The following is a 22,823-nucleotide window of genomic DNA, read 5'->3' as shown; positions in this document are numbered from 1 at the left end:
CAGTGCTGCTGAATGCCACTGCAAGATCCAAAACGCCAGACCATAAACTATTCACACCCATCTGCTTATTCACGCTCAAACAAGAAGTAATCAATTATGCATTGCTCTTCCCCCTCACGCAGAATACAGCAAGCAAAAGTGGGACAAAGCCTGTTCCAGAAAAGGCTTAGCTTATTAACTCATATCACACAGAAATAGGCCAACTCTACCACAGCACACAATACACAACACAGAGCCCCAAACACACACATTCTCTATATGTGCCCCGGATACAAACACAAACACACACACACACACACACATAAATTAACTGCATTACTTCACACAAAAAAAACGTACTCTAAAGTGTAGATCATGATTTACATATGAATTATATAAAGTATACTGCATTATATCAACACAATTGCTACCAAATGTGGCCTAGAGGGAAAACTGTGTTGAGGTAGTATGTTTATGTTTTATTCATTTAGAAATAAATAAAACACACACACAGACATTTGGAATACGTCAATTTGAATTCAATGCAGCACTGTTTTTTTTTACTATATACATGAAAACTAGGGGTGCAAGAAAAAATCCAAATATGCCAAAGTTTTACAATATTCTCAAAAACACAGTTTTGGTTTATAATTACTAATTAGTTTACCTGTAAAGATTGGTGTCGGACATTGGTTTCCTTTTTAGGCCGAATCCCATTTCTCTTTTGTACCTCTAACCCTTGTTTTCGAGTGTAACCCTTCCTCTCGGAACAGAACTAACCATAAAGCAGGGGTTGGCAATTAAGTTTGGCTGCGGGCCAAATATTTTCCAAAAACAATGTCTGTTTGGGAAAGTCAAGTGTAATAGGATGGAGTGCTGCAGACTAGTAGCTCTCCAGCCCAGAGGGTTGTTGAACCCAATTGCAGAACAGTTGATCTCAAAGAAGGTAAACCCAATGAGAAAGGAAAAATTAAAAATAAATAAACAGAACACTCCTCACGCAGGATCGAACCCGTGTCGTCAGAGTCGCGGTCTAACACACTACCGCTGCTCTGGCTAGTAAATTGGGATACGGCCGGGAAAAAAGCCCTTATAAGGAGATCGGGAGCCCAAAAACAGGCAGAAAAAACGAGAATGGGCAGAAACTAAAGCAATTAATTTTTTTCATTATAGTCCAAACAACCTCACGGGTAAAATGTTTCATGATTGCGGGCCACATCTGGCCCATGGGCCGCCCCCTGCTAAAAAGTAAACTTTTTTTGGATTATTCAGATTTACCTCTTAACCAACTCACACACATGAACATATCCACTCATAGACACACAGAGATAAGTCTGGTGCACTTACCGCCTGTTGCCACAGTGATCTCCCTCAGAAAATGTCCATAGAAGGGGAAGTCGAAGGAGAGGTTGACTCGCTGTGGAGACAAAAACAAGGATCAAATAGGAATTCTGGTAAAAGCAATGGAAAAATAGGAATGCTGGTGAGAGTATTAGGATTGAGGTCAATTCTTTTATTTTACTGAGCCATTGATACCTTAACAGAAAAGTCAGAAGTAGAGAGGGAAGGACTGATAGAGTGAGAGAGAAAAAAACTTATTGTAAATGCAGTTTGAGCAGTCATATCCACCCAGCAGAACCAATTCCGCAGTCAGTCAGCGCAGACTCCTCTCTACTTCAGAGTAAATGAGCAGATCTGACTTTGTTCTTTAGCGGAGGTGAGTCTGTCCGCTGTGGGTTCTCTTGTTTACTGGAGATAAAGTGCTTAGCATGCTGGGTGGATATGGCAACGCACTGCTATAATGCCATAACGCACTGCAGTAATCCAGCTTCTTTTCCCACTACAAATAAACGAGGACACTGCCACAGGGCAGGGTTTACACTCAGTGCTCTACCTGAGAATACACAAGCAGACCAGTTCTGCCAGAATTGATTGGTTAGAAGTTTTGGTATTCTGAGGGAGAACTTGCTGTGCTGTACACAAACACACAGCCTAAGAGCAGGAAAGCAGAAAAGCAGTGTGAAAGTTTCAGTATTGAAAAATTATGAACGTTTGAGATCAACCACAAAAAGGCTGTTCAATAAATCACATTTTTATCATCAGCAGGATATGAATTTTCACTGGGATATTAACCCATCATCCCTCTCCTGACTTATCTCCTCTTAATGGCACAATTTTCAGTACAATTTTCTAAAAATAAGACAATAATAATTAGATAATTAGATGTTTGAGTGGCACTAAGACAACTCTGGACAATGTCTTAATCTGAAAGAACCGTCTTTAATCAACAAAGTAACTCATGAAATTTCTTAGGGACTATGTCAGGACCACCTTTGGGGTCACAACCCCCAGCTTAAGAACCCCTTCTATACAGTGGAGAACATAATTATTTCTTGCTAGCGCATCTGTGGCCAAGACAGAAAGTCTTTATGATGTATCAAGAGCCACGGTATCCAGGGTAATGTCAGCATACCACCAAGAAGGACAAATCACATCCAATAGGATTAACTGTGGACGCAAAAGGAAGCTGTCTGAAAGGGATGTTCAGGTGTTAACCCGGATTGTATCCAAAAAACATAAAACCACGACAGAATTCAATGTGCACCTCAACTCTCCTGTTTCCACCAGAACTGTCCGTTACCACAATAAATTATTGTGGTCTAAAACCAGGTGTTTTAGTTTCAGTGTCAGTCCTACTGTATATAAAAGCAGTTTTTAAATAACAATAGATTTTTCCCTTTATAAATAAAATAATAATTTAAAAACTGCTTTTTGTATTTACTCAGGTTATTACTGTCTGATATTAAAGCTAGTTTAATAATCTGTACAAAACAAAAACGAAAGAAATCTGTAAGGGGGAAAATTCTTACAATTTCTCAACACTGAAAGTTATCTGTGTGTACAGTATGTGTGCTCTTACCGCTGCTTGTCTGTGCGTGTTGGACAGGATTCCATGGATCTTCACTTTCTCCTTGTCCATCTGATCAATATTTACCCACAGTTCTTTGCTCATGGGGTCGCTGGGGCCGTAGGTTTTTGACGTGTAATAATTGTGGTCTGTGTCCTCCTGCAGGGTGAGAGAGAGAAAGAGAAAAACACATTTCATCACACATTCATACACTTTCCAGAGTTTCTATTACTAAACAAATACTGGATTTTACATCATCATCGACAAAACTGGGAATCACTGGTTTGAAAGATACTGCAATATACAGAAATCTGGGTGCTGTAGTCAGATGAGACCAAAGTTAAACATTTTGGCCTAAATGCAAAGTGCTATGTGTGGCGGAAAAGTAACACAACATCCCCACTGTGAAACATGGTGGTGGTAGCATCATGCTGTGGGGATGCTTTTCTTCATCAGGGAAAGGAAAGCTGGTCAGAGTTGATGGAGAGATGGAGAAAGATAAATACAGGGCAATCCTGGAAGAAAACCTGTTGGAGGCTGGGAAGGAGATTCACCTTCCAGCAAGACAATGACCCTAAACATACAGCCAGAGCTACAGTGGAATAGTTTAGATAAAACAAAAATCATGTGTTAAAATAGCCCAGTCTTAAATCACATTGAGCTTCTGTGGCAAGACGTTAAATTTGCTGTTCACAGATGCTCTCCATCCAACCTGGCTGAGCTTGAGCTATTTTGCAAAGAAGAATGGGCAAAAATCTCAGTCTCTAGATGCGCAAAGCTGTTAAAGACATACCCCAAAAGACTTGCAGCTAAAATGGCAGAGAAAGCCATGTATCGTTTTAGTTCCATTTTACAATTTAGTGCTACTTTGTGTTGGTCTATCAATCAAAATCTCAATAAAATACATTTAACCCTTGTTTGGTGTTCGGGTCTGTGGGAGCCGTTTTCATTTTTCATCAAATGATGCTAAAAAAATAGTTTTTCTAACTCAAACTCATTGGCATTGGCTCATTTTTTGTGAAAAACACATATCCAAACACATTTTCGATAAACACACACTGTACACCCCCCCCCCCCCCCCTACACATTTATATTACATACAGTATGTTTGGCCAAGGGCTAATAAACACTGCTTCATTTGTACATTTGAAACTAAACAAAATTTCTACTCATATTAAAAAACTACTAATAAAAAAAAGAGTAGCACTTTTTGAAAGAAATGTAACATAAGAAAGGTAAAGGGCAAATATTAACCATGTAAGCTGTTTATATTGCTTGCAATTTAGGTGAAGCAAGCATGTGTAAAGCATTTTAATGTAAAATTGCTTAATTTTGCTGAATTAAATACAAATAACAAAGTAAACGAGTAACAAAAATATGAACACCACACCAGGGTTAAGTTTGTGGTGGTAAGGTGACAAAATGTGATAAAGTTTAAGGGGTATACAGGAAATTTGGCAGTGTTAAATCAACACTTTTTAGTGTTAAACTTTACACTCTCAGTGTTAATTTAACACTAACAGTGTTGATTTAACACTGCCAGGAATACTTTTCCAGGCCAAAAAAAAAGTAAACCTTATACAGATGAAGTAATCCCAAATGAAGCTGAATCCCCACTACGCCAATAGAATAGCAGATAAACGTGGTCTAATGTCAGGCATGAGATAAGGGGGTAAATTGAGCTGTGGAGTAGGAACTGTGTTCTCTGGAATGATGATGGAGCTCCATCCAGTAGTTTTTTTGGATGAGCTGGGCAGTTGGAGAAGAGATGGAGTTATGATTATCCAACATCCTGATCTCACTAATGCTCTTGTCGGCTCTAATCCGCTGGGTATCGAAATTCGATACAAAAAAGGGACCAACCGAAATGTCTCAGTAATACCGAGTACCAAAATGTAAAAAAAAATATGAAATGCAAGGTAAAAACAGAGACAGAAAGCGCATGCAGAAACATGGTCGACACACCGCCAATGTGTTGAAATGTCTCAGGCGCTTGCTTTGTCTCTCTCGCTCACTTAAGCTGTCTGTCTCTCGCTGTATGGTAGTCTCTCATAAGATTACTCATGTCGGCTGTTAAATAAATAGGTTTTGTGAGAATAATTATGGTATATTGTATCAAAAAGGTATCGAATATTGTTGGTCATCGAATTCCAATTATCATATTGGTACCGCTATTGACATTTTTAAAATGATACTTAGCCCTAAATGTAAGTATGATAAACAAGCAAAAACAATAGAAATCTGTAGATGGGGCAAATATTTTTTCACAGCACTGTAATATTAGCAGGTATCTGGCATAATAGCTTTTCTGGGGCCCTATCATACACCATGAGCAAGGCCTGTTACAATGCTCATTGCTATCTCACACCCCATCAACTGTCTATTTTCACACCTTGTGCCTGAGCTGTTAAAATAGCATCAAAGTTTAGGAATAAATCTACACTGATGGGTGTGTTGGTCTGGAAGTGAGGTGTGTTCAGGTAAGTTTCTGGTGTGTTTCTATATATTTTGGTGGCGGAAAACACAAGTGCGCCACTGACCGATTTAAACCCTGACAACAGTCAGTCGTCAGAATCCATTGTTAAACACACAAACACATGAACACACTGCAGAGCGCAAACACGAATATGGTACCACTTTAAAATAAGGCTCATTTATAAAGGGTTTATGAAGGAGTTTATTAATGGTTATAAATTAAGTTGTAAATACTTTAGAAAAACATTGATAAGCACTTACATACGACACATGAATAGAAAGAACAACAGTGACAATAACTTTTTTATTTCACATATCTAATAAAATAATATAGAAAGTCAGTTTAGTTATTTAATGTTACTATAGTTAAATGAATAAAGTTATTAACAACATTTTAAGGATGACTGATGGATAAGACAAAGTAAGATATGCATCTAGTAAGATCTGAGGTTTAACAGTATAGATAAAAGTAAAGTCACTATTTGATACGTGGCAGGAAATGGTTGCCTTACCTATTCATGTGTTTTAACTGCTTATTAATGGTTTATAACCTAATGAATAACCATTAATAAACTCTTTTATAAAGGAGCCTTATTTTAAAGTGGTTTTGAAGTGGTTGAGACACTGTTAGGATATGAACATGCCAAAGTCAGAGCACACCTGGATCTTAAAAGAGAATAACAACTGACACACTGATTGGTTTATTTTACATGAGGACCAGAACACAGCCATGATTAATTAAGATAACTATTACATGACTTTTGCATGTTTTGAGCAGCGAAAGGTGTATTTTTTCCATCCTCACGATACCAAAGACACCAAAGATCTGTTTTAACTGCAAAATGTTCACACCAGTCAGGCCCTACCACAAACACTCGCACTCAGCCTGTCAAAATGTTGGTAATACCTTACATTTTTTTAAAATTCAGCAGAGACAACATGTTTACTGCAGTGAAACATGTGGAAAAGCTAGCCTCCCTACACACTTCTGACACACACTCTTCCTCTCAGTCCAACACAAACCCAGACTCCTTCAGTGCAGCCCGTCTGTGTGCTGCGTTTGCTGTCTGGGCTTTCAGGGGCAGGAGCTCTCGCTGAAGAGAATCACTTCAGCATTGATCAGCAGCAGCTGTGTGTGCGGGTACTCTGCTTTCTGTCTGAATGTTTGGAAACGATCAGAGCAGCGATGAGGCCAGCTGGATCATCTAAACACTGCTTCCCCTGTACCATACAGAGCCAGACTAAACCTCTCACACAGAGAGAGAGAGACACACAGAGAGAGAGAGAGAGAGAGAGAGAGAGAGAGAGAGAGAGAAAGGTTAAGAAGCAGTTCAAAAAAAAAAATCCAATTTAGACTTCTCTCCTATTTCACAAAATAAAGTCAACCAGCCAAGAAATGTTCGGCATCTGAACTTTAGTTTTAAAGTTCCACACTGGATCAATGAGGGTAAAATAAATAATTGAAGCCTCTTACCTCAAATATGCATGTTTTATCTCTAAAAGGAACATTAGTCAATTTTCTGCTCTTTTCTAATGAAATAGATACTTTAAAAAAGATGTATTACTTGTTATAAAATCTGTTATTTTAGCAAAGTCGCCAGTACCTGTGTATTTAGTGTCTTGGAAAGCCTGATTTGAAAAACAGTGCCCTGATTTGCTGCCAGTCACCGTATGAAAGACTCGTCAAGTCCACATCGGCGCATTCCTCCACCCTCACCTCCATAATACTCCATTAATCCATAATAATAATGTCTTCTCTAAACCAATGTTTCATTACTCCAACACATCTCCTCAATGCGCCATAACTCCACCCTCATCTTCTTAACATCCTATTAGGACGTCATCTTCTCAACTAAGATCTCCTCAAAATCACATTACTCTAACCAATCTGCTCAGTGTCCCCTTACTTTACATTATCTCCTCAGCACTGTATTACTCCACCAACATCTCCTTAACATCCCAGCAACTAGCATCTCCTCAAAATCACATTACTCCACCCAATCTCCTTAGCACTGTATTACTCCACCAACATCTCCTTAACATCCCAGCAACTAGCATCTCCTCAAAATCACATTACTCCACCCAATCTCCTCAGCACTGTATTACTCCACCAACATCTCCTTAACATCCCAGCAACTAGCATCTCCTCAAAATCACATTACTCCACCCAATCTCCTCAGTGTTATACTATCTCCTCAGCACTGTATTACTCCACCAACATCTCCTTAACATCCCAGCAACTAGCATCTCCTCAAAATCACATTACTCCACCCAATCTCCTCAGTGTTATACTATCTCCTCAGCACTGTATTACTCCACCAACATCTCCCTAACATCCCAGCAACTAGCATCTCCTCAAAATCCCATTACTCCACCCAATCTCCTCAGCACTGTATTACTCCACCAACATCTCCTTAACATCTCAGCAACTAGCATCTCCTCAAAATCACATTACTCCACCCAATCTCCTCAGTGTTATACTATCTCCTCAGCACTGTATTACTCCACCAACATCTCCCTAACATCCCAGCAACTAGCATCTCCTCAAAATCACATTACTCCACCCAATCTCCTCGGTGTTATACTATCTCCTCAGCACTGTATTACTCCACCAACATCTCCCTAACATCCCAGCAACTAGCATCTCCTCAAAATCACATTACTCCACCCAATCTCCTCGGTGTTATACTATCTCCTCAGCACTGTATTACTCCACCAACATCTCCTTAACATCCCAGCAACTAGCATCTCCTCAAAATCACATTACTCCACCCAATTTCCTCAGTGTTACACTATCTCCTTAGCAGTGTTATACACCTCCAATCTCTTCAGAGCATCATTACTCCACCCTTATCTCCTTAACATCCCGTTAGTACCCCAACTTCTCAACTAACATCTCCTCAAAATCCCATGGCTCCACCCAATCTCCTTAGTGTTATACTTAATGCTGGGCGATGGCCTAAAAAAATCATCTTCATACCAAAAAAAATCCCAGCACTGTTCCAGCACTTTCAAAACAGTCCTCGGCTGAACGTTTAGCAAATATGCACGCATTAATCTGTAGGAAGCGCCGGTAATCAAGGTAAAATGGATTAACACTTCAAAAATGAGTAGCGTTTTCAGATATTTTAGATCAAAAAGATAAAATGTCTGTATGTAAAATCGTGATTATTTTAGTTTGAAAATAGCATTAAAACTGTAATTCGAATTAACCATATCTCCTCAGCACTGTATTACTCCACCAATCATCTCTTCAGTGCACCATTGCTCCACCCTCATCTTCTTAACATCCCATTAGTACCCCACCTTCTCAACTAGTAAACTAACATCTTCTGAAAATCCTATTACTCCACCAAATCTTCTCCCTTTATTCCCTTACGTATCTTTAGCACTGTATTACTTCACCAATAGTCTCTTCAGTGCATTATTGCTCCACCCTCATCTTCTTAATGCCCCATTAATTTACACCATCTCTTCAGCGTTCTTTTAATCCGTCAAACATCTTTCTCTCCCAGTACTCCACCTCCACCTCTCCATACCTACCACTCCACCCCATCTCTTCAACGGCCCGTTACTTTACCCTATCTCAATGCCCCATGACTCCACCGAATCTCCTCAACAGTAAATTTCTTGACCCCCTCAGTGGCCCATTACCCCCCTCCCCACCCATCACTTCCACATTTCCATTTCCACATTTTACTCAACATGAGATACACATAAGTCTGCCCTGCAAAGAAATCCAGCTCAACACCAGTTGGTCAACTAGAAAAAACATACCCATTTTTTTTCTGAACCAGCTGGTGTTGAACTGAATTCTTTAGCCTCTCTGTATAAACAAGAAAGTAACAAGTGCTCACTAATCTAACCTGCATTCTGAAAAAGAGATCAAACACTCTTTATAGTGATGCACACAACAATAAAGACCTTCTGAAGCTTCAAAACATCACAAGCAAATACAACTTTTATATCTCCTAAACGCCAACTTTTGAGGAGAATAAAAAAACATTCCTAAATTTCCATGGAAAGTACAGAAAGTGAAATAAAGAAAGACGGATGACTGATTAAAAATGTAGACCTATATAGCCAATATTTATTGAGTTACACATACTTAAATAGCACAAAGGAATTGTGCACCGGAAAAAGCGTATTGAAATGTTTGTTCAGAAAAGGTAGAGTCACAGGGCTATCAAAGTCTCAAGAGTTCGCCATAGAGACACAGATGCTTATGGTTGTTAGTCAGTTGCGTTGCCAGATCTGTCCCTGATAGGGTGTGGGATACCATAATGGAATACTGTTTGATGCACCATCAACACTCCACTCCACACCTGCCTCACAATCTGCAGGAATTTTCAATGTTCAAGTTGCATAAGACAGATTGTTGCAGGACATCATTAGGAACCTCTACAACTCTATGCTGAGATGTCTGGCATGTTGCATTACAAATGTTACATACAGTATGTGTTACACAATACTTCTGTATATATAGCATAATAAATATTGCCCGTATCAGTCTAAATGTTTTGATCATGAGTTGTTTCTGGTAACTTTTATCCTCTTTCTGTATAACATTGCAATCCTACACTTCCTTCTGGCTGCAGCTTTTAAATTATGTCAAAATGTAAAAAAGTACTGCAAGCATTCTGTGGCAGATTTAAAGAGGGCAAAGTAAAAGTCTCTGATAAGATTGACAGCATGGAACTTAGTTTAGGGTTAACAGACCTGTGGCTTCTGACACACAGTTGTCAATAACTATTGTTTTCAGAGCAAACTGGAGTCTTGGGGTCCCCAGGGGTCAATAAAATGTGGTCTGCAATGGTTTTATATGTTTCTGAGCCAAAGTGAACTTTGACACTAGCCAAAGGAAACATGATTTAAGATATGCTACAACAGAGCAACTACTTTACAGACAACTGACTATAGTAAACATCATTTCAAGCAAAATGACGAGTACCTGAAGTCTGATTAGGGCTGTGCGATACTGCAACATTTGGTATCGATCCAATACCAAATAAAAAATACAGGGCTGGTATAGCCGATACCGATTTCAATACAGATACCGATACTTTTCACTATTACTATCTACTTTTGTGTAGATGAGAGCAATGTTTCATAATTTATTAAGTAAATGCATTATCAATATGCAAACTTACATTTTAATTATTATTTAATTATTTTGTAAAATTTCCTTAAAATAAATAATGTCTGTGAAGATAATAAAAGGACAAAGTTTTCAGGCAAATAACAATATTTTTATTAAGTTTAACAAAGATTAATAAACTCAAGTTTTATTTTTCCTAATGTTTCTTTGACAGTTCAATATACATAAAACATTTATTCAGTCATATTTAAATTCCAGGTTTGAGGCATAGCTATATATATATATTTGTACGTAGCATATCTGTTTTAGTTCTAGTATAATTATTCATTTCTTTCCAAGAAGATTAAAGTATTCTAAGCATTATTATGCTATAGTGCACTAAAGTGTACTTGCAACCACATTATTAATCAGTATATTTAAAGAGTGCAAAGGTCTTGGATATATCAAATGGTTACAATAGACTGTAATTATACCAGGATGCTAGTTAGTAGCTTAGCTGATCACTAAAATACAAATATATCATATAATGTAAAAGCCAGATTGTCTTCACTAAAAATCTGTGGGTGTTCATGCATTTTTTATAAAACAGAAGGTCCAGGCTGCATTTAGATGATCCTAGATCAAAAAACAATAGATACCGCACATTATTCACATAAAGTTCCGACCTCAAAATCTGATTCGTTAAGAAGTGTTCTTCTCACACTAAATCTGTATCACTCCGCCGACGTGTTGCAGAGTAACGGTGTAAACATACCGGACAGTTTGGAATCATCACCTCCACCTGCAGCAGCAGTAGAAGCAGCAACAGAAGCAGCAACATTAGCTTAGCACAGGCTTATCTTTTTTGGAAAAAAGAGAAAGAGAAAGGGAAAGGGAAAATTACCTCAGCCACAGTCTGACAGCCAGAACGGTAACCAGCCAGGCTAGGCTAAGCTAAGCTAATGCTGAGCTAAAGCAAGCTACGCTAACCTAACCACAGTCCAACCAGCTAGCTCAAACCAACACCACCCAGCAAAACAAGCAGAAATGCTAAAAAAAACGAGCAGCTTTCACCTGAAGACGACTCCACAGAGCAGGAAGGAGAGTATTAGTGTTATTTTACGCTCCTAACGTTTATCATCTTCGCTTATTCCCAATTTTGATTTCAAGCTAATGTTCGTGGTGTTAGTCTGTATAAACTGTATAAGTTCTGTTACAGTTGTTGTCTAACTACTTTTTGGCAGAAGGCACAGTCCATATTAAAACATATTCATTCGGAATTTCTTGAGGTTCCTTGATTTATTTTCTTTATTCTTTTTGTAGAAAAAAAAAACTGTTGTATAAAAGCAATAGTGTGCCTTCGGCTCGTTATTCGCGATAACACACTCCCTCTCGTGTTCTATTGCTTAAGTAAAAAACAGTAGCAAGACCAGTCTTAAATACTTTCACGGATAATCATACGTAAACAAGTAAATTAAATATTACCAAACAACTGAAAACAAACAGTTTGTGACAACGGTTGCCAGATTTCCACACTGGAGGAGATGTTTAGCAATCAGCCAGCATGTCTTCATCAAGATCAACATTCAGTGTTTTCTGCTGTGTTCTTGTGGATGGTTTATGGGTTTTGTGGTGTGTTTGTGGTTTACAGATACTCTTTAAGCACACTCAGGGGAGAGAGAGAGAGAGAAAGAGAGAGAGAAAGTGAAAGAGAAAAGCACAATGACATGTCTAGGAAAAACATTCAATCTGCTTTGAACAGCAAATAAAGTACATTTAGACAGTTACAACCGGACGCTGGATAACAGCTCAAGACTGCCCTGTCCGGTCCAAAACCTCAAACCTGGCAACCCAGCTTGACGCGAGTGTGTGGTGATTTATGCTGCACACCATTTATATTATGTGTGATGTTTGAGCTGGGAATTACATCACAGTCAAGTTCAGATAAGTGCAGACTATTTTAAAACATTTTTTAAAAAACACTTTAGAGTTTACCGCAACTGGTTTGACAATTAATTATCAGTGTTTTATGGCAAATCCCCCCCCCCCCCTCCTTTTTATGTCTTAGTCCAGCGATCAATGTTTGCTTAGGAGAATGTTTTCTGAATGTTACGATTATATACAGCTCTGGAAAAAATAATGGGCCACTTAAAAATGATAAGTTTATTTGATTTTACCAAATTGAAAATGGAATTTAATCAAGAGGAATATTGATGATCACAAGGCATTAAACCAAACTGAACTGCTTACATTTTTGCACCAGGAGTAAAGGCATAAAGTTATCCAAAAGCAGTGTGCAAGACTGGTGGAGGAGAACATGCCAAGATGCATAAAAATGTGAATAAAAACCAGGGTTATTCCACCAAATATTGATTTCTGAACTCTTAAAACTTTATGAATATGAACTTGTTTTCTGAAAGCTCTGCATCTTTTGTGTTATTTCAGCCATTTCTCATTTTCTGCAAACAAATGCTCTAAATTACTATATTTTTTATTTGGAATTTTGGTGAAATGTTGGCGCTGCGCCATTAAAATACCAATCTGCCAAAGTCAAAGCGCTTCTGGCTCTAAAGGGAATGGCAGGTAAAACACAGATTTATTTTACTGATTTATTTTCCTGGTTTATTTTATGTTACACCCTCATACAACACTCCCATAATTAACTAATGAAATAAGTAAATGCCTTCAGTGCTTCGAGCTGCGCATGCTGTACTTTTCCCATCGTTATGATAGCAAAGACACACTGACACGCACACCCTAAATTAAGCTACACAGTGACGGAATGACTTGTGTGCCCAGCGCTTCAGTACTGTGTGTGTTTGGAGCAGCTCCTGAATGAACCAGGTATTGGGCAAAAGTTTGGACAACCCACACGTCCAGAGCAACCTAGCTTCCATAGCTGCTACGTATGTTTGCAACATAGCAACCACGTTGCAACCACTTAGCAACACCATAACAACCAACACAGATACCATAGCAACACCTTAGCAACCACTAAGCAACGTCATAGCAACCACCAAGGATAGCACTTTAGCAACCACCTAGTAACACCTTGGCAACCACCTAGCAACCACCACAGATACCATAGCAACACCTTAGCAACCACTAGCAAATCCTTAGCAACCACCTAGCAATGCCATAACAACCACCACGGATACCACTTTAGCAACCACCTAGTAACACCTTAGCAACCACCAAGCAACCATTTAGAACTAACATAGCAATCACCATGGGCACCATAGCAACACCTTAGCAACCACCTAGCAAATCCTTAGCAACCACCTCGCAACACCTTAGCAACCACCTAGCAACACCTTTGCAACCACCAAGAAACCACTTAGCAAAACCATAGCAACCACCACAGATACCATAGCAACACCTTAGCAACCACCTAGCAGTGTCATAGCAACCACCATGAATACCATGGCAGCACCATAGCAACCATCTAGCAACACCTTAGCAACCATTTAGCAACCAGTTAGCCTCACCATAGCAACCACCACGTAAACCATAGCAACACTTTAGCAACCACCTAGCAACACCTTAGCATCCACTTAGCAAAACTATAGCAACCACCACAGATACCATATCAACACCTTAGCAACCACGTAACAACCACTTTGCCACCCCATACCAACCACCACATTTAACACAGCAATACCTTAGCAACCATTTAGTAACTCTTTCGAAAAATCATAGCAACCACCACAGAAACTATAGCAACGCCTTAGCAACCATCTAGTAACCCCTTGGAAACATCATAGCAACCATCAGGCAACACCTTAGCAACCATCTACAACACCTTAGCAACACCATAGCAACTTCCATGGATACCATACCAACACTTTAGCAACTGCTCAGCAACACCATTTCAACCACCTACCAACTGCTTAGCAACACCATAGCACCCAGCCACAAATCAGCACTGTATCTCACAGTTTCTGCAAGAACTGCAATCTAGAGTACCCTGGTAACTAATTTAGTTACTTTTAAAATGCAGTAATCAGTAAAGTAACTAATTTACTTTTTACCATCCCTGCTGTTTATGTGTTTGTACACAAGAAGTATGCGTCTTTACTGCAGTCTGAACAGCAGACACTTCATCACACGTCAGTAACGTCTTCTATAATAATCACTTTAACTCAATCTAACTACACCGCCGGCTGGATAACGGAAAAGAACGTACGATCCAGCATCTGCAGAGACAGCACTCAGCTTAAACACGAGACACAGGCCTATCTACAGCACAGAGCATTCAAACGCCTCGGGGAAGAGAGGGGGGAAAGAAACTAATGAAAATCCAGTCTGCAGCCTGACTTCTGTGCAGCGGCAAAAAGCTTCAGATTCACGAGCTCCATTTGTATATGAGAGATTGTCTGTGGCAGCGGCATCAATATTGCACTATTCTACCTTCTGTCTGTTCCTGAGGAGCAGAGCGCGCTGACAGCATCAGCCGAGACGCTGCAATGAGGAGAGGAGCCGTGTTTCTGTGCAGACGATAAAGTGTCGAACAAGCCGAGGTGCATTTGCATGGAGCAGATATCCTGAAATACATCACTCCTGGGGATTTTACAATCCGACACGAAGCGCTCAAACAGCATCCGTCAAAAATCTGAAGAGGCCTTGCTTTCTTTTCAGTTAAGAAAGATAGTTAAATATGCACTGACATTCCAAATGTCATGGAACTGGAACTAATATCATGTCCCATGACTTTTGACATGCTCCATGGAAGCTGAAGAATGCTGGCTTGACCTGTGTGGATTAAATGCAGATGTGATTTCTGCAAAAATTCACTTTTCTGTTCATATGGACAAGTGGGAAACATTATCACCTATTGCACTGTCCTTTTTTGAACATGAACAATTAAATCAAGAGCAAAACAAAACACCATACATAAACATTTATACACAGGGGGGATTTATAAAATAGTCCTAGGGATTTGCAAATAACTTTTAATTTAATATTAACTTAAAGTCTTTGCAGCCTTTCTGTTTGTTGATCCAAGTATAGATTGAATATACATTTTGATTTCAATTTCAAAAATCGTAAACAATGGGATGCTCTTTTTAACTTTACATTTCTGAATATGAATTTGGCTAAAATCATAATTAGATTGATGATATAATATTGATCTATCTTATGTTCAACGTTATTAAAACCAACTAAAACATGTTTCAGGTACAAAGAAAAATCAGTGTCAATATGATCAATAACAAATCTTACTCACAATGCAAAAAACTAATGGAACAGGGTTTCTGGGTGTAGCAACTGCCCTTTTGCCGTCCTTGGCTGATATTGCCCTTCTGAGGGAGGGGAAAAATAATATAGGCAAATATGATTTCATATTTCAACAAGATTTTCTTTATAATTCGTAATTTTGATTGACGTTTCGTAAAACAAAGTTTTCAGAGTCAATCATTCTCATGTCTCATGTACTAAAGGTGCGTACGCACAAAAACATAGCGTACGCCATGTTTCACGCTCACAGTCAGATGTACTAAATTTGACTTGAACGTGAGAAAGTGCATTCCCCCATGGCACTTTCGTTTCGGGCGTACGCCTTTTTTTTTGTGCGTATGTATTGTGTTTTTGTCATTTGGCGACACTTAGAGGCGATGCATTGAAACTACAACTAATAAGATATCCTTTATGCACACATTGGAGTAAGCATTATTGGGTAAAATAAAGCCAATTAATTATTGGAAAATATTGCTAATGGCCAAATTCACTGAGAGCTAATTTTCCGTGAACATTATGTTTTTTGGCCCATGATGATGACTGGCTTATAAGCCGTTTTAGATTTCCAAGAGCATAAGAGGAAAAGACAACAAGCTGAGTGCGTGACGTGTGGCTTCTTGGTAAGCAACTTGTTTAAAGCATTTAAATGAAAGCATTTATTATCTATCTTAGAATAATACAATTTAAAACATGGGTAATCATACGCTGTATAATATAATAATAATAATAATAATATTAATAATAATAATAATAATAATAATAATAATAATAATAATTATTATTATTATTCTAACATTATACTCTGCGTAATTGAGGGAGGAGTCATGGCAGGTGTGATGTTTTTGTGCATTTGCGCTTGATTTCAAGTTGATTGCGATGTACTAAGAGAAAGTACTTGGAATTCTGCCTACGCACGGTTTGATAAATCAGGAATTTTCAGGTTTGAGCGTACGGAACATTTTAGTAGGAAGTCCACGCAAGTCTTAGTACATGAGGACCCTGGAGAGGGCGTAGCGGGGGACACACAGCACGCTTCACTAGAAATAAAAAAAAAGGAAGCGCAGCACATGACCGGGTTAGGGTGTTTTGTGGGAGGCTAACTAAACTAGGTTACATGCAGCTGATAACATTTCATTTTATCAAGCAAGATGAATGGCGGACATAAAGCACTATTCGAATTATTCACATGCACGTTGTGTTGATGCAGAAAATTCGAAATGCCCACGCAAAAGAGACGAATACAGGAGAAAGAGAGACTCTTTTATTTTTTTGGGGAGGGGGTTGCCCTTTCTTCAGGTTAGAGCAACTGCCCTTCAAGATTCCTGTGCATGTCCCTGAGATGGTTTCACTCTTATACTTATTGAAAGTCCAGGCTATCATATCATAGCAATGAGCTTTACTGGAGCAGATTATGAAGCTCTGTCCATCATATCTCACTTTGCACTCTTCCAGAAAACGATGATGTTAAAAACATAAAAGAAAAGAGGATCATTTAGTGGAAGGAAAGAGGAGATCATTAACCCTCTACTCTGATTTGAAAGCATGGATTGATGGACAGCTTAAACACACGCTAAGCTGGAGGGATGGATCCACTCACTGGATCTGTGAAGTGGACTGTGTTAAATGTGAAGCAGTTTCTCAGGCTCTGTAGTCGGGCGCTCCGAGCAAGTTGAAGTGTAATTGAACACACATGGGCCGTTAGCTCTGATGAATGTGGGAGCCAGACGTGGAAGCTGAACTATGTTAACTTAATGTTTAATTCAATACTTTTCTGGATAGTTCTTGTGGTTATCTGCTTTTATTTTCCATTCTCAAGGACTTGTGGAGATAAATTAGGCCATCTGAGCTGTATGTCACAGGCTGAGCTGCCTTTAGCTGTAAGTGGTTAAATATACTGATAAATCATTAAATTAAAATCATTTCCCCGATAAATCACTTTTTCCACCATTATCCAGTAGCTCAAAGTAGTTCCACACCTCCTCTTGCTACAATCCTGAGAGCCCTGACTTTTAAAACCAGGCATTAATAACTTAAAAAGTGCACACGAAGCTAATAAAAAACACTGTTTACATCCTATAATGCAAGCTTTCGCTCCATGCTTTTTTTTTAGCTTGTAATCTTCAGTTTAGTTGTTTGTGTGTGAGTATAGCTAACAAGCAGCTCTTTTAGCTCTTTTTTGGAGAAACGTCTGGATGTAAACTTTAGATAGTTTGATTTTACAACGTATTAGCTTGTATAGCTCACCTCCGCTCTACTGCAGCTTTTTGAGTAATTTTGTGCTTTTTGTTAAGCACTCTGTACAATGGGCGCTTCAGGGCATCTACTTGCCCCTGCAGATAAATCGCTTTTTACAAGGTAGAATCCGGAGAGCTCTGACATTTAAAACGAGGCATTAATAACTTAAAAAGAAATGTATTTAAAACCAATGTTTACAACCCGTAGCGTATCCTTATTTCCTTACTGTAAAGTCATGATCAGTACAGTGATGGCGGCATTCGGAGCAGCAGCTAGCCTTATGGGATGTAACCAGTGTTTTTTAATAAGCTTCTTGTGCACTTTTTAACTATTAATGCCTCGTTTAAAAAGTCAGGGCTCTCCGGATTCCAGCTAGGAGGTGTGGAGCTACTTTGAGCTGAATAACGGTGAAAAAAGTGATTAATCGGGACAAATTATGCCCCGTATCACCCAGTCTGAAGGGTGTTTGGACAAACTGTTAAAATCTCTGGATTTCAGAATGCTGTGGGAGAGCGGAGGTGTGCTATCCTCAAAGGTAAGTACTTTTTATCATGTTTTACTAAACCAAAAGTCCATTTTACACCATAGTTCTTCTTTAAAGTAAAGTCATGATCAGTATAATGATGGCAGTGCCCGGAGATTATCCTATGCTATGAGTTGTAAACAGTGGTTTTCAATAAGCTTCTTGTGCATTTTTAAAGTTAATAATGCCTCATTTTAAATGTCAGGGCTCTCTGGATTCTACCAATGAGGTGTGGAGCTATTTTGAGCATGGATAATGGTGTAAAAAGTGATTTATCTGCAGGGGGGAAATGTGTCCTGAAGGGCCAGTTGTAAAGAGTGCTGGGCAAAAAGAACAAAATTACTGGATCTCAGAAAGCTGTGGGAGAGCGTGGTGTGCTATTCCTCAAAGGTAAGTACTTTCTATCATTTTTTACTACAACAAAAGTCCATTTTACACCGGAGTTCTCCTTTGAAGCAAAGTCATGATCAGTACAGAGAGGCAGGCTACATTACAGGTTGTTTACAAAAGTTTTTAATAAGCTTCTTGTGCACTTTTAAAGTTATTAATGCCTCATTTTAAATGTCAGGGCTCTCTGGATTTTACCAATGATGTGTGGAGCTACTTTGAGCCTGTATAGCAGTGTAAAAGCGATTTATCTGCAGGGGCAAAATATGCCCCAAAGCACCCGTTGTAAAAAGTGCTGAGCGGAGGTTTGCTATTTAACAAAGGTTAGTTACTCTTTATCATGTTTTACCACATCAAAAGTCCATTTTACACCAGACTTTTCCTTTAAGGCATGTACGAATTCTCTTAAATAATCATGGTGTGTTTTGGGCGTATTAAACTTGCAATAAACCGAACAGCTTGTCACTTTTCATTCCCTTTAAGAGCCTGGTGTGCTCTGGCACATCAGTGTAAATGCTGTAAAACAAAACACCAAAAGCACACCAGCCTTGTATCCATTATCAGATTTAGATGCAGAAGGCCGGTATTCAGTATTAAATATTGAAGATGCCACGCTGATACTGAAGCATCCTGCAGAGTGGAAAGCCGTGCTACACACTGTGATCCTCAGTGGATTTTTTTGACTTTACCCAAACAGATCGAATCGTCCATTACCCCGACTGGTCAACCGTGAAGAATTAGATCTGTGTACGGCTCTGCTCGTCGCTGGGTTCCAACCTCAACTTCTCACACACTTCTCACATCCTCAGCTGCTTCTCGATAGAAGAGATAAGAGGCCACAGAGCACAAGAACAGATAAGTCACAGAACAGAAGGAGGCAATCAATAGAGGTGCCACCGACTGAGCTAACAGATTAGAATTATATTAAATCAACAGTAACTATGATTTTTCCTTTGAAATTGGGAGTTGGGAGTGGCACATTTCTAATGAATTGTATCAGGGTCCTGGCCAGACAAAGACTGTAGAAAAGATGGACGCTGTGTCGTCGTTCCCATTCATTCATTGAAAATGAAGCCAAAATCTTCCGCCATGTTGGCGATCCTGAAACCCGAGTCTGTGCAGTAAAGACCAGAGGAGGGCGAAAGAAAGGGTCATTTAAATAACCCTGCCCCTGAAGGCTACCTCCATAGGGCTATACACAGTCATTGGTTCCACCCCGGCTAGGTGTAACCCAGCCCTTTTACAATAACCACACCTTTTTGAAAATAGAGCTGAATAACATTAAAAAAAAATGAATTCTGTGGGGATATAAAAATTTGACAATATAAGCAGAGGTTACACTAGCTGTTGCATTTCAATAAAGGAGGTAGAATTACAGTATATTGGAAAAAAACGTGATTGAAAGTTGTCTGTTTTGCCATTGAAACCTATGGATATGGTGGGGTTACACAGCTTTCTGCAACCGAACAGCACCAGCTATATACAGTCTATGTGGCAAGACCATCCCTTCAACTAATCTAATCTATTCATTCTAAAAGCAGGGCGGTCTGGTAGATTTTTTGGATGTATTAGTCTCGACATGTTGACAGTATTTTCATAATTTCATAGCTAACTTTCTTGTTCCACCTTAAATGGTGCAACAGATAGCAGAGGCTGCAGCATTTAAGGTGGAACGGAAAAATAAAATAAAATAAAATGAAAAAGTAAAAGCTAATAAAAGCTTATATTAGCTCCCCATTTACTTCACCACCTGCCCCCTTTCTGAAGACAAACGACTAGGGGTGTGATGAGACACTAATATCACGAGAAGAAATGTGAAACGATACTGGGTTCACGAGACGAGATTTAAAAATAAAATTTTAAAGGAAACGTCAAAAATGGCTTGAAAACTAGAGTTTTATTTGACAAAATCATATAACACAAACTTAACAGACTGGTTTCTCTCACACATTGATTCTATAAGAAATAGAAAAAAGAATAAGAATAAAAAATTAAAATACAACTTTTCTAGGTCTTATATAGTGCAAACAATAAGTGCAAACCACAACCAGTCATATTAAGCCTATGGTTTGTGTTTTTTGCTCCTAAAACTCTTGTAATTTAACTATGCATAATCATAACCAGTCATATTAAGACTATGCTTGAAGTGCAAACAGAGACAGTCACGTGTAGGATTTACTTACAGTATTTACATATGGTTTGTGTCTTGTTGGTCACTCTGTTACCTTTATTGTTTCCACTGGAGCCAAAATGCAGCCAGACTTACAATTTAAAAGTAGCAGAAGCGTCTTCTATACAAATGCCCGAAATTTCCTCTTCTGCTGAGAGCTGCTCTCACTGCTCAGCCACCACACTCTCTGCTAAAGCTACTGTGTTGCCAGATCCCTCTTAAAAAGTCCAGTCCAGTTTTTTCTTTCCGCGAGACAGGTTTAAGCTTGATGAGAAATATCGCCACGTTTTAATCTCACAATATCTCTTGCCACGAGATCTCGTCACACCCCTACAAACAATGCTTTTAAGTTAACTAGATAACACTCAGCTAGGTTGCTAGGCTAAACTTTAGAGCTTCACTGCTACAGCTGTATCTGAATCAGGTGCTTGAAGGGATGTCCCAATTCTAAGAGGGAGGATTTCACCCCTTACCCTTAAGGTTTTCCCTGTTCCTAGGAGAACGGTAAAACTCAGAAACAAAGGGTAGGGCTACAAAAGAGAAACTGGATTGGGCTCAAATCTACATTTTTTGTAACACATTTGGAGATTGTCTTTCTGACTTGTACAGTAACTCCCAGAACGCTTAAAATGTGTCACTTACAACACATCAAACAACAACCTCATCAAATCCAGAGTAAAAAAAAATCACTGATAAGCTATTTGATTTGAGAAACAAACCCAGTTTCCATGCAGTCTGAACACAGCCTAAAATATTCCAGATTATTACAAGACAACAAGCAGTGTAGTGTGGAGAGCACACAGATCTGAAGGCTCTGGAAGTTGTGTGGTAAGTTGGCAGAATATTTACACAAAGCCGTGTTGTACTGGATTCCCAGCACTAAACTAGAGGTAACATAAACTGACATTATCTATGAGCTGCAGCAGCGAGAAGGGTATTTAGAAGGTAATGGGTGGTGTAAATGACTGCAGCTGCTGGAACTAAGCAGATAGAAGTGAATACCTGTGATATCTGCAGTGCCAGTGTTTCAAGTGTGATTAAGAAAGCAGCCTTTCTCCAAAACAGGTAAATTAGCTGCTCTAAAAACTGGAGTGAGGTAAAGTAAAACATGTGGGAATTTTGAAATGACGCTTTAGAACAACAGTGCTGAATTAAGTGCTCAGGGCATGTTTTCCTGAAGGATCTGTCTGCAGAACACAGAGGGAAAACTCTTCATTCACTCCAAACACTTTACTGTCAGAGAGGAAGCCCGAAACACTGACATGTGTCAGTTAAGAGTGTCCTAAATAAATACATCATTCTATAAAGATACTGTATAACTACAGACACAAAAACAGAATGCACAATTTTTTTTAATTTGGATTGGTAGAAAAAAACTTGTCAATTTATTGCCACACTAATGAAAAACTAATTAAGCGATATATCATAAACTCAATAATAACTCTTAAAGTAATAAAACCTCCTCCCTGATCTGATCACATGATCAGAAATCGTTGCAGATCATGTAATTTTTTTAAACAATCGGAATCGGCAGTGTTGCCAACTTAGCGACTATGTCGCTATATTTAGCGACTTTTCAGGCCCTCTAGTGACTTTTTTTGTAAAAAAGCGACTAGCGACAAATCTAGCGAGTTTTTGTGGTGTTATTGGAGACTTTTGCAGACTCTGAGATGAACACGCGCACTTCAGTAACTGTCCTCCGCGCTGCAGTGGGCGCTGCCGTAAGCCCCGCCCACAACACTCACAGTACTCACCTCATTCACCCCATAGCCTGTCACTCTCCTCCTCCACAGTGTCTGCCTCTTTATAAAAAGCTAAATATCTATTGAAC

The 22,823-nt window shown here is 39.0% G+C and overlaps 1 protein-coding gene across 1 annotated transcript in view; it reads right to left on the bottom strand.

The window, feature by feature from the left end:
• The window catches only part of plxdc2b (plexin domain containing 2b), a 226,447-nt gene that overhangs the window by 107,267 nt on the left and 96,357 nt on the right, over positions 1 to 22,823 (bottom strand). The window contains exons 3-4 of the mRNA XM_007230313.4: positions 2,900 to 3,046; positions 1,327 to 1,396 (exon numbers count right to left, since the gene is read on the bottom strand). Coding sequence (XP_007230375.3) covers positions 1,327 to 1,396; positions 2,900 to 3,046 — 217 coding nt within the window. The remainder of the gene's footprint in view (positions 1 to 1,326; positions 1,397 to 2,899; positions 3,047 to 22,823) is intronic.

Source organism: Astyanax mexicanus, chromosome 8 (genome assembly GCF_023375975.1).
Source record: "Astyanax mexicanus isolate ESR-SI-001 chromosome 8, AstMex3_surface, whole genome shotgun sequence".
Lineage (NCBI taxonomy): Eukaryota > Metazoa > Chordata > Actinopteri > Characiformes > Acestrorhamphidae > Astyanax > Astyanax mexicanus.
Note: the sequence above shows the minus strand (reverse complement) of the source record. Positions and strands in the feature narration are given on the sequence as shown.